This window comes from Jaculus jaculus, chromosome 5 (genome assembly GCF_020740685.1).
Source record: "Jaculus jaculus isolate mJacJac1 chromosome 5, mJacJac1.mat.Y.cur, whole genome shotgun sequence".
Classification (NCBI taxonomy): domain Eukaryota; kingdom Metazoa; phylum Chordata; class Mammalia; order Rodentia; family Dipodidae; genus Jaculus; species Jaculus jaculus.
In genome coordinates, this window is record NC_059106.1 from 81,065,309 (window position 1) to 81,077,547 (window position 12,239).

The window sequence follows — 12,239 nt, forward strand, 5'->3', positions numbered from 1 at the left end:
GGATCATGACATATGTGTCAACAGAGGGTGAAAAGTGATGGAAGGGCGAGAGCTGAAGTGTGAGAGCCACATCTCAGTTCTGCTGTCATGCTGTAGCCTTCTTCCTTAAGTGGGGAGGTCTCTGGCTTACAGATGCTGACATAAAAGACACACTTGCAACATATTTCAAAACCAAAGAGCGATGGATTTACAAGGCAGGTTGATTTTATGATGACTTTTATTGAAAAGGTACGCTGGGTTTAGGCAGATGCCTTTTAGCGCAGGAAAGTTAACACAGTGCCTAATTCAAGGAGACAGCCTGAGGAAGCAGTGCCGACAGGGGAGAGAGCTGCAATGTCTCTATTACTCTCCTCGGCATCATAAAGAGAAGAGAAAAAAAAAATGGTATTCCTGTTGGTGGTTATAGAGAGGATGGGAGCACAAAAATAAATAAATAAAATAAGAGAAGAGGGGAAAGCAAACCTCAGATGTAGTTTTCTTAAGAAAATAATATGGAGCAAATCTTAGAACAAAGGGTTGGATGGAAAAACACCCCCAGTTCATAAATTCTCACCAGGCCTGAAGAAAACTGCTCTGTCTACCCACAGCTCAAACACTTCAAAACACAATTATTTCCTTTTTATATCAGAGCAGAAGATTGCAGGGTTCAGCACTTCTAGTCTACAAGTTCCAAATAAAGGTTAAGTTCCAATGAGAGTGAGCATAGCCGGAGCCCAACAAGGCACTTGGAGAGCATGAGAAAAGCCATTTCATAAGCAGAAATTAATAACAGTTGTGAACATCAGCTATGGCGCAGCCACACAGGTCAACCATGTCTAGTCCTACAAGTGTGCCCCAGGACAAGCATCCAGCAAATCTGATAAATCCCAAGAGAAGCCCGCTTTCTAGCCTTGCAATTGCAAGGAAAACACAGCTGTTTGAAATGCTTTATGGTGACTGACAACACCTTTGTCCCTCTCTGAAAAATAGTCTGATGTGGACAAGGGCTGAGAGTTGTGAAAATAAAGTCACGTGGAGTCTGCTGGCTGTGGTACAATGGAAAACCTAAAACAATAATACTGTAAGGAAAGGAGGGATAGACAAGTTTCCTCAGGCTCCCCAAATTCCCTAGGAACCTACACTTTTTAATGACATGACCCTCACTTTAGTGTATATATGCCCCCCCCTTCCCTCCATAGTCCCCAAAGGAGCAACTAGCCATGTCCAAGGCAGACAACAACTTGCCTCTGTTTCAGAAAAACATTTCCTGCAACAGCTATATCGGTGCTCATTGATAAGAGACAAGAGTGTTAGCGACCCACAGCTAACACAAGGGATGTACTTGGCCACTCCCATCACTAGGAGTGTATATAGTACCCAGACCTGTTGAACATTAGCAAGGCAGGGTTTGGGGGTGGGGGTTAGGGAGGGCTCCAACCAAAGTACTTACATCTGTCATTGCGATCCTCTGGGCTCGAGGAGGCTTCCCGGTCAGAGATGAGACCAGAGACAGCAAAGATCTTCTTTCCAGTGTCATCAACCTTAAGTGAACCAGGGGAGCTAGATGGTAGCTGAGTCCCAAAGTCATATTCCTTACCATCTGCATCAGAGAAACGCAGGTGGGGAGACTCCGGGTCATGGCAGTTCTTAAGTCTCTTGGCCGGTGTAAAGGCCGACTGATAGCTCTCCCGGTCCTCAGTGGATGCAAAGGGACGGAAGGCACCCACACCACTATGGTTCAGCATACTAATTGGGGTGCAATCTAGATTTGGGGGAGCAAACTGAGGGTGGAGGTGTAGTAAGGAAGGGGGGAAATCACGATTGGCAAAAGTGCCTGGCACCCCACCTTGCCGATGGTACATAGAGGCAAAGGTGTAGGAGCCATTGGTGAATGGAATATGCACATCCTTGTCTACTGAGACAGGTACGCCAAAGGGTCGTGGCTGCTGGCAAGGGATGGAGGCATCACGGCTGGCTTCTGCTGTGGATGCCAGGACCATCAGTGCTGGGGATGCTAGTGGGTTGGGAAGGTAGGATGAGTTCTCCATCTTGAAGGCTGCCCGGTGTAAGTCCATCGGAGTCTCTTTCAGTGGCTGGTGTCACACAAGAAGCAGTCTCCCCTGGATGGGAGGCCAACCTGCACCTTGGATCAGGGTGGGGAATATTACTGGGGAATCATGCCCTTTGAAGACCTGCAGAAACAGCAAAGAGGGGGAAAAAAGAGAGAGAGTAGGAAAATCAGAGGGAGGTTTTAAAAAAGAAAAAGGAAAACCCTAAATGATTGAAACACCATCCTTCTGGCTTACAGATGCTCGGGCAAGAGACACCACAGGCTTTAGGAGCCAGTGGGCAGCAGCAGCAGACCATTTTCATTCAGGAAAATCAATAGACAACTTACTGTGATGTACGCGTAGCTGACTTTGGTCCCTACACGTTCCGGGTGAAATGCGCCTGAGCCCAGCAAAGAAAAAAATCATAAAACCTCCAAATACAATATTCCCTGAGCAAATGAGCTTTGGAAGGCCAAGTCACCCAGTAGATTAGGTGGGGGTCTATATTTTAAAGGGCTTCCACCACTTATGGCAGGCCTGATGTTCAGGGACCAAGTTCTACCTATTTGATTCCCTGTATTTGCATCCTCTCTTCATCCCCATACTGGAAAATCCCTCTATCACACTCATCTAGACCACAAACATCTGTGCCTATCAGTTGGTACAAATTGTAGATGTGGCTAAATCACACTCATTGCCAAATACATAAACATACATCGTCAAGTATCATCTGAGACTGTGTTCAGAAAGAAGTGCTCTGTGAACAGCAGCTACATTATTTCTGATGCACACCCCTCTCAAATCACCCAGGCTTCCTATTTCTCTTTTTCTGAGAAGGAACAAAACCTTCATCAATAAAATGCCTGGCGCCTCTGACAATATTTAAAAACATAATGGGTGCCTTTGGCATATGCTCTCTAGAAGCGTCTGTCTTCCAGGAGCAGCAAAGAACGGATCGGTAATTTTAGTTACTAATGCACTCACTCTTAAGTAGATTTGTAAACCATCTCAGATTTGCCATTAACATTTAGAACAAAATGTTAACAAAATTTCTGACTTATTTTGTTCTGCTTATTGGCCCAGGCAGAGTTGATATCTAATAAAGGCCCCAGAACAAAGTAGAGTTCAGAGAGACTTCTTTCAGCTTCCCTTGTAAATTTAGGTTGTACATTTTCATAGACACTGATTCAGAATCAAATAAATTGAGTGGGGGATGGGAGAGAGCTATATATCAAAAGCCAAGAGAAAAAAGCAGGGTGTGGTGGTGCACTCAAGAGACAGAGGTAGGAGGATCACTGTGAGTTCAAAGCCAGCCTGAGACTACACAGTGAATTCCAGGTCAGCCTGGGCTAGAGCAAGACCCTACCTAAAAATAAATAAATAAATAGCTAAGAGAATATAAGACAGATACTAGGACTTATTAGATTCAAATCTATGCACTCAGAAGAAACTGAATGAAGCTTACAATATAACCCCAAATCACCATTTGCTACATATTATAACCTATGAATTGAGAGTCTTATCAAAAATAAAAGTGGCCCCCTCCCTTTAAAAGCCTACCTCCATAATGGAGTATCATTGGTATTCCCTCAACTACAGCATCCTCAGTTAAACTACAGATGAGTTCTCCCAGCTTAATGCAGTGCAAAGAGAGAGAGTAGTTCCTACTTCCATCCTGTGGCAGACGTGTAGATGACTGTTATTAATTGGGAAGATGAGCGGACACCATCAGACTGCTTCCTCACTTGGCATCTTTCCTTATAGACATCATTGCGAAATTACCAGATTATGTATCTCACATTAACGGAGTTTTCTCTCTTCCAAATTTTAAATAACTTTCCTGTCAAGTTACAGCAGTGCATGGAATGATCTGCCAAGGACAGCCAGTTAGCCTGACAAGTCTGGGAATCCTGTTCTTGGCTGTTTTCAAGTCAGATTAATGGTCACACAACATGGATGCTCGGAAAGTGGGTCTAGGGCTGTTCCAAGGGTTCTGAGCAGATCTTCAGAACAGAAGTAAGTAACTGTGTGTCTATTACACCTTACATGAGGCTGGCTAGAGGGAAGGACAGACGTTAATATCCTAGGGGTGAGGGAATGTTTTTCTCCCAAAATAACTCCCCCTAGGATTCACTTTCTATTTTAACTTTCTAGATCACCTCATTATGCTAAATGAGTTTCATAAATTAGTAATCTGGTGGCAGCACCGGACACTCCACCACAACACAGTGAATCACTCAAACCTGCTTATTCATTTGAAAACTTCATTATACTGAAAATAAATCAACAATATTTTTCCAGGCCACATCTTTTTTACTCCACTGAGTGGGCGTTGGTTTCTTGGGGGGGGGAGGAAGGGTGCTTTTATTTCTCTCTTTTCTTTCTCTCCCCCTCCTCACATTAACAACTTGTATAAATGAGACTTCAGCAGACCACAGTCATTATGAAAATCTATAGTTAATACACTCCCAATGTCAAAATGTCATGGGTTTAAACACAGAACCCAAAATAAGAAAACTAACTGACCCTCTTAATTAAAAAAATATGGATTGTAAGATAATCAGCTTGATGGAGCATTTGGGTGACTGTAAAGAACCGGGCCAAGGGAAAGTAAGTAACTGTTACTTTTCTGCCTCTATGCTGATTTTTTTTAATTTAGCACTTCGTGCAAATCCAGATTAAAATAACTCCAGCTATTGATCCGAGCAGTGGAATTGACATTAATTTTAGTTCACTTCTCACTTTGCAAAGGGATCAATAGGAAGTAATAACAGCTGACATCCCCGCTGAAAGGAGGAGAAAGAAGGGCTGAAGACAGAAATCGAAAAGCAACCAAATAAATCATCAGCTACTTTTCCACGGCATCAGACAAACTCCAAACAGATTGCAAAAAGTCTTTGTTGAATTAACTAAACAAGGAGGAGGGATCAATCCACGAGGCTAAATAAATTGTCTGGCGGGGAGTGAGGTTGGACAGAGGGACCAACGACTATTGAGCTTTTTTTTTTTTTTTTTTTTTTTTTAATTTTCAAATCCTTGAAGTGATGGGTTTGTCTCAGTTCAGTATGTGTGGGGGAGTTCGTTTCGGATATCATCCGCCCGACCCTGGTTTAAAGTGATTACAAAACGCCAGCTAGCTGCATAATTAGTGAGATTACTAATTGCGTGGTTAAACATGCCACAACCAAGACAAATGAAGAGGCTGGTGGTTTAGAACGTGAATTATCTGAGGCTGGGATACTGTGCAGAGCTCCGCGTTCTCCGGTGAAAACGAGTCAGTCACTCTCCTACAGGGAGAAAGAAAAAAAAAAAAAAGCCAGAGAAAAACTCCTGGAGAGTGGGCGACCTCCCGCTTCCCACTCTTGTCAGGGTCGGGGCCTCCTCGCCCGCGCCCAGGACAGTCGTGGAAGGAAGCGGTGCTGGGCCGCTGGGAGCCAAACCCACTAGCAAACGCCTGCCACAAAGCCAGCTCCTTCCCGAGCCGAGCTCAGGGCGCTCACCAAACTAGGACTCTGCTGGCAATTAAAATGCACACACTACGCTCCTCGGCTTATTACAACAGGTGACATTTTTGTGGTCTCTGAACCGTTTCCAAAAGCCATGACTTAAAATAATAGAACAAATTAAACGATATTTTTCCTTTGCATAAATAAACTTTTAAAAAATTAACAGGCAACTTAAAAAGCAGAGAACAATGGGAAATGAGGGCAGAATAGCAGGGGGTTGTGAAAAAAGGAGGAAAGAATTTTTTTTTTAAGTTCACAGACTTCGCTTGAAGAGAATTCCCGCACACCAAATGCCCAGGGGGTATTTGAAAACACCGCCCTAACAGAAATTTTATCACCATATGCGAAGGCTCAGGGAGCATAAAGCTAATACGGTTCCCAGGCTGGGGCCGACGCCTGTGGTTCAGACGTGGCCGGGTATCCGTCCCACATTAGGAGCTAACTCCAGGTCCTGCTTGGCCATCGGGTGCGAATCCGCGCCTGCCGGGCGGATGCGAGAGCACGCGGCCGGGAGGATGCTAAGTGAGCGGGTGCAGAATTCATCCAGGAAGTCTCCACCCGGGGAGCAAGAGGGGACTCTTTTAGGGGAAACGGAGAAAGAAGAGGTGAAGGCGAAACCCACATCCCCACTCCGCGGTCTGACCTGTTGTCTGGCTCTCGGTCGCCTTTGCACAAAGAGAACTTTAGATCCTAACAATATCGGCCCCTAAATTGCTTTAACTTTGGGCAACCAATGTGCCAGTCCGGGAAAAGCCGACCAGCCCCAGGGGCCCCGGGTCCGCGAGCGCGCAGAGCCCTGGGCAGCGGCTGCAAGCGGCCCGCCTGCCGGCCACCAAAGTCCCAGGACCTCGAGTCCCCGCAACAGCCCCGCCCCGCCCCGCCGGTCACCGGGTGCGGTGGCCGCGCAGCCCTTGGGCGGCCAGCCGTGGGCCTTCCCTTGCAACTCGGCTCTGTAGCACAGGCGGGCGGCTGCGGAGTTGCACTGACCCTTGGGGTTCTGTGGCTGGGGGGACACCGGGGTGCAGGAGGCAGGGCTCGGCGGTGTGCTCGCGCGGGTGCAGAACAGGTGTGTGTCCTTGCTGTCTGCGCTCAGCCCCGTCGGTCACCAGCGGCGGGTCCTTGGCCTCCCCCCACCTCGCCCGGCAGCTCAGGGAGACGACTCACGCCACCCTGGCCGGGTGTCCGGCCAGGGATTCGAACGGGAGATGCCCGCAGAGCTTTTTCCCTCAACGCTCTCATAGCCTGTCCCCCTCTTTTGCGGGAAGAGCCCGGGAGACCCACAGTGGAGGAGGCCGGGCGAGGCGGCAGGGCCCCTGCCCGCCCTGCTGCCCCAATTCCTACTCGCTGCCTCCTCCTTGCCAGTCCTTCTTTCTCTAGATTTTTTTCCTTTCTTTCCCCGTCGCCTCTCTAGCTGAGTCCGGAGCGGAGGCGACGTGGGAGAGGGAGGGAGGGGGACAAGTCCTGGCTGCTGGGCACGGTGGGCAGAGAGCGCCTGTTTTCCCTTTCAGCTATTCCCGGAGGGCAAGGGCAGGGAACAGGCTGGAGACCCTAGAGGACTCGGGGCGGTCCAACTGGGCCGCGCCCCATCCGGATGGCCCTGGCCCCGGGCAACCCCGAGGCCCGAGGTGCGTCCGGCTGGGGGACCCAGGCCCCAGGCCTTAGCCTGGAACGGTGTGTCCAGAACCCGAGAAAGCAGCGCTTTCTAATGGGAAGCCAGAGTGTACCCGCTGCTTCCTGGCACCTCGGGGCTCCCGCGCGCCCTGGCCGGCCTCGGTCACCCGGGCCTCGAGCGCTGGACGAGCCCGACATCCCTCGGATGGCCTCACCACCGTGGGCGGCCTCGCCCGGGAGGGCCATACGGAAGCTCTCCGCCCAAGTTTGTTGTGCCCTGGAAGAAAAGGCTTTCTCTTACAAAGCACAAAGGCGAAACGCCCAGGCCGAGCCCTGAAAAGCCCCGGGTTGGGGGGTGGGGGCGGCCGGAGGCTCCGGAGCGCGGTGGCCGGGCCGGGCTCCGAGCGGGCGGACGGGCGGAGAGGAAGGTCGCTAGGCCCGGGGCTGACAAGCGCTGGGCGGCGGTGGCCGCAGGAATGCAGCGACCGGCGTGCTCGCTGAAAAGTTTTGTTCTCAAGTCGGAAGAAGAGAAATTGTTACTCAGTTGAAGGCAGATAGAAGATTTAAAAAAAAATTTTTACACCCCAAAAAGACCAATGCGCCAGCTCGGCAGGAGCGTCCTCCCGCCTGGATTCTTGGAACCTCCTGGAAGAGGGGATCCCGAGCCCCCAAATCCCAGGAGACCCGCTCGTATCCGGCTGCTCCACGGCCAGGCCGGTTCAGCCCAGAGGAGCTGGGAGTTGACCCATGACACTCGGAACGGTTCACCTAGGTGGCGGCAGCACCTGCCCGCCTCGTGCAGGGAGAGTATTTCCCCATCACACCCCACCCCACCCCCACGGCCCTCCTTCCACACCCTCTGCACCCGCCCCCAAGAGGAAGAAGTCAAGCCAGCCTCCCAGGACCCCCAAGGCTCCCGAGTCTCCCCTCCGGTCCCGCCGGGTCGGCAACATGTAGAATGGGGGCGGCTCGCCCCTTTGCCCATCCCATCCGCCGCCTCTGGGTTCCCCACTGGGTACCACCCAGCCGGGAAGCCACCGCGGGATGCCCCCAGGGGAGCCAGGCAAGAGGGCACACTCACATCGACCCAAACAAAGTGGAAATGGGGGGGGGGCTAAAAGATGGAGAAAAGAAGTCCTGCTGGCTTCTCTTGGCTGTCCCCTCACCCTCCCTACTTGTCCAATTCCAGCGACTGGTCCCTCCCCCTCACACCCCCCAAATAAAACGCATTAGGAAACTCCAGACGGAAAGTTTTGAGCGAGGCAGCGCACGGAGCGCGCCCGGTACGGACGCCCGCAAAGCTCGGTGGAAGATGCAAGCGTGCAAGGTCCCCAGCCCCTCGGTCCCCGTCCCCGTCGCGGGGGAGCCGCCCGAATCCCTGGGAGACGGGACCCGGAAAGTTAGCCAGGTTCCTCGGCAACGGTCGCCCTCGCAGCCCAGCCCCGCTGGGTGGACGCGCGCGCACACACACACACAGACACACACACACACACACACCACATCCACACCCCTCTCTGGAGCTCCGTACTTGCCGTGGAAATTCCCGGGGAAAGCGGTGGCACTTTTCAGGACAGCGAGGGAGGACGGCGGGGAGTGTGGCGCATGAAAGGTCCCGGGCGCGCGGGGCCGGCGGAGGCGGCGGCGGCGGCGGCGGCGGCAGCGGCAGCGGCAGCAGGCGGCTGGCCCCGGGTTTGTGCTCGCGAGCTGCCTGGGATTGCATGTACAGATCAAGACACTCGGATGGCGTGAGAGAAGGAGCAGTGCTGCCTCTCAGCGCTGGCTCTAATCAGTGAATGAGCCTCCACTCTCCCAGGGACGCGGAGGCGGACACACGCGCGCGCGCGCACACACACACACACGCACACACACATACACACGCGCACACACATTCTCTCACACTCACACACATACAGGCACTGGGAGCACTGAATACATTAGGGCACTAAGGGACTCTGGGAAATGGAGTCCAGACCCCGGGGCACTCCTGGAGAACAGACCTGCCCACCCCTTCACAAAAGGGCTCGGGAACCGTCCGAGGTCTCCGGCCCTAGAGGAAACTACAGAGATCTTTTGCTTTTGTTTACATCTCCCCTCCTCGCCTCGCTGATACACCTTTCTTTCTCGAACCAAAAATGAACAAGAGTAAATGGGTAAATCGTTCAAGACTGACACCAGGGCTGCTAAATGACTACTAACTCTTGGCTCCACCATAACCTTCCCCTTGCCCAAGAAAGTCTTAATGCTAATTAGTTCTTCCCCCGCCCCCCAGGTAGGGTCTCACTTCAGCCCTCGAACTCACAGCAATCCTCCTACCTCTGCCTGCTGGAGTGCTGGAGTTAAATATGAATAAAACTATCACTTTTGGAATGAGTGGAAGGGCCTAGTTGAACAATCACACTTGCAAAATAAGAATTCTCACAGGTGTCATTGATATTCATAATATAGTTCTTTCTCTTCAAATTGTTTAATTTTACGGAAAGATAAGTAGGGCGAATGGACAAAAACAACATTGTTGAGAGCCTTCTGGGAGCCAGGTTATGGGACTAAATTCCTTTTACATAATCTCATTTAATCCTTAGATTTATTCTAGAGATAGACTCATCAGTTTCTAAAAGAAGAAACTGAGGTTGAGGGGTTTTGTGATTTGCCTCTAAGAACACAGCACATTGCAGAGGAGAGCAGGTAGTCCCAGCTCAGAAAGCAAAGCCCAACCAAAATCTAATCCGGGTTTTAGAAGTCATGCCTTTGTTTTGTGGTGGCTCAGTTTCTAAGCCTTCGGATTTCTGGTCTGGAGAAAACTTTTCTTTCCTTTAGGAGTACATAAAGGTAATCCCTCCTGCCAAGAACCATGTAGGATTCCAACCTTCTAAAATAGAATAAGACCCAACATTACATTCTGACTATTATTTCACAGTCCTTTGCTCATGTTTCACAGCAAAGTAGTGTCTTAAATATTTGGCATCGAGGCAGGGTCTCACTGAAGCCCCAGGCTGACCTGGAATTCACTCTGTAGTCCCAGGTTGGCCTGCCTCCTAAGTGTTGGTATTAAAGGTGAGCACCCCACCCGCCCGGCTTTCATTAGCATTAGCAAGTCTTTAGATGAATGGTCCACTGGGGCACCTAGAACTCTATATGTTTATGATTATTTCTGTCTCTCTAACTCAATGGGCTGCTTATTTAGGAAATTCTAAGTCTTTATTGACATGTAGCCACTCATACACTGGCATTTATTATATTAGGCACTGTTCTTTTTTTTTATTTTAATTTTATTTATTTATTAGAGACAGAGAAAGGGAGAAAGAGAAAGAGAGAATGGACACACCAGGGCCTCTAGCCACTGCAAACAAACTCTAGATGCATGTGCCACCATGTGCATCTGGCTTACATGGGACCTGGGGAATAGAACCTAGGTCCTTAGGCTTCATAAGCATATGCCTTAACCACTAAGCCATCTCTCCAATCAGGCACTGTTCTTTTTACTAGACTGTCCTTTCCTGTTAGGTTGGAAACATCATGTAGGCAGGAACTATATTTTATTCAAGATTATATCCTTGGTACTTAAAAATGTCAATAAAGAAGTGAGGATCTAAAAATGAATAAACAAGGGTGGGTGTGGTGGTGCACACCTTTAATCCCAGCACTCAGGAGGCACAGGTAGGAGGATTGCCATGAGTTCAAGGCCACCCTGAGATTCCATAGTGAATTCCAGGTCAGCGTGGGCCAGAGTGAGGCCCTACCTCAATAAACCAAAAATAATAAAAATGAATAAACATGGGCTGGAGAAATGGCTTAGTGGTTAAGGCGCTTGCCTGCAAAGCCAAAGGACCTAGGTTCAATTCCCCAGGACCCAAATAAGCCAAAGGTACAAGGGTATGCATGCATCTAGAGTTCGTTTGCAGTGGCTGGAAGCCCTGGCACATCTATATTCATTCTCTCTCTCTCTCTCTCTCTCTCTCTCTCCCTCCCTGCCTATTTCTCTTTCTCTTTCTCTCTCTCTCTCTCAAATAAATAAAGAAAAAGAAAAAAATTATAAAAATGAATAAACATGCCTACCAAGTACAAAGCCCTGAGTTAAATGCTCAGCAATGCAAAAACAAAAACAAAATAAACAACAGCAAATCCTCACATAAAAGTCCTGTCTCTGAAGCCAGGCGTGGTGGCGCCTGTCTTTAATCCCAGCACTCGGGAGGCAGCAGTAGGAGGTTCACCATGAGTTTGAGGCCACCCTTAGACTACATAGTGAATTCCAGGTCAGCCTGGGCCAGAATGAGACCCTACCTCGAAAAATACAAAACAAAACAAAACAAAATCCTATCTCTGAAGAGCTCACCATCTAGGAGAGGAGACAAAGAGTTGGAAATCAATTTCATGACTGCAGTAATGAAGGTGACCATATAATTTATTGGTCTAAGTGAAAAAAGTTTGGTCATAAAAGGGCCACGATTACTAATTAGGCTGGGATGACAGGTGTGAGCAGGGATCATCTTGGGCCAGGAAGGTTGAATGGCCACCCTAGGAACACAAAGTGTTTTGTTGATTAATTTAACAAGAATTTATTGAGGCCTCCCCTGTGATGTGCTGAAGGAACTATGGGCCACCTGATTTCCCTACAAATTAAAGCATGAAGCAGTAAGCATGAAGAGATAGGCAGAAGTGGGCCAAATCGAAGTAAGCTTTATATCCTAAGATAAGGAGTGAGGGCTTTATCCTGGAGATGATGAGAAACCCCCAGCGGATTTTTCTTTTAGGTATGTAACATTTTATTTTAAATTAAGCCCTAGTTGCTGGGTGGGCTGAATAGAGGTAAGCAAGACACAGGAACTAAAAAGTCTGTTACAGGTGAAAGTTGAGAAATAAATACCTAAATCAAGATACTGGGGCAGAAGCAATGGAGAGACAAGAACACATCACAGGGACATCTCAAAGGCAGAATCAACTGGATTTAACCACTTTACTGTGATATATAATGGCAGAAGAAAAATCTTACACAAATCCTAAGCCAGATTTTATTATTTATAGCAGAATATGTTGTCTGTCTGTGTGTGTGTGTGTGTGTGTGTGTGTGTGTGTGTGTACACGCACGCATTGGGAC

At 49.1% G+C, this 12,239-nt stretch overlaps 1 protein-coding gene across 2 annotated transcripts in view; it reads right to left on the minus strand.

The window, feature by feature from the left end:
* Rnf220 (ring finger protein 220) overlaps positions 1 to 8,770 on the minus strand; it is a 285,722-nt gene extending 276,952 nt beyond the window's left edge. The window contains exons 1-2 of one of the 2 annotated variants that reach the window (XM_004670516.2): positions 8,680 to 8,770; positions 1,430 to 2,171 (exon numbers count right to left, since the gene is read on the minus strand). In XM_004670516.2, the coding sequence (XP_004670573.2) occupies positions 1,430 to 2,054 (625 nt within the window). In that variant the 5' untranslated portion in view covers positions 2,055 to 2,171; positions 8,680 to 8,770. The remainder of the gene's footprint in view (positions 1 to 1,429; positions 2,172 to 8,679) is intronic. The other variant, XM_004670514.2, reaches the window with a different exon arrangement.
* Positions 8,771 to 12,239: the final 3,469 nt, after the last annotated feature.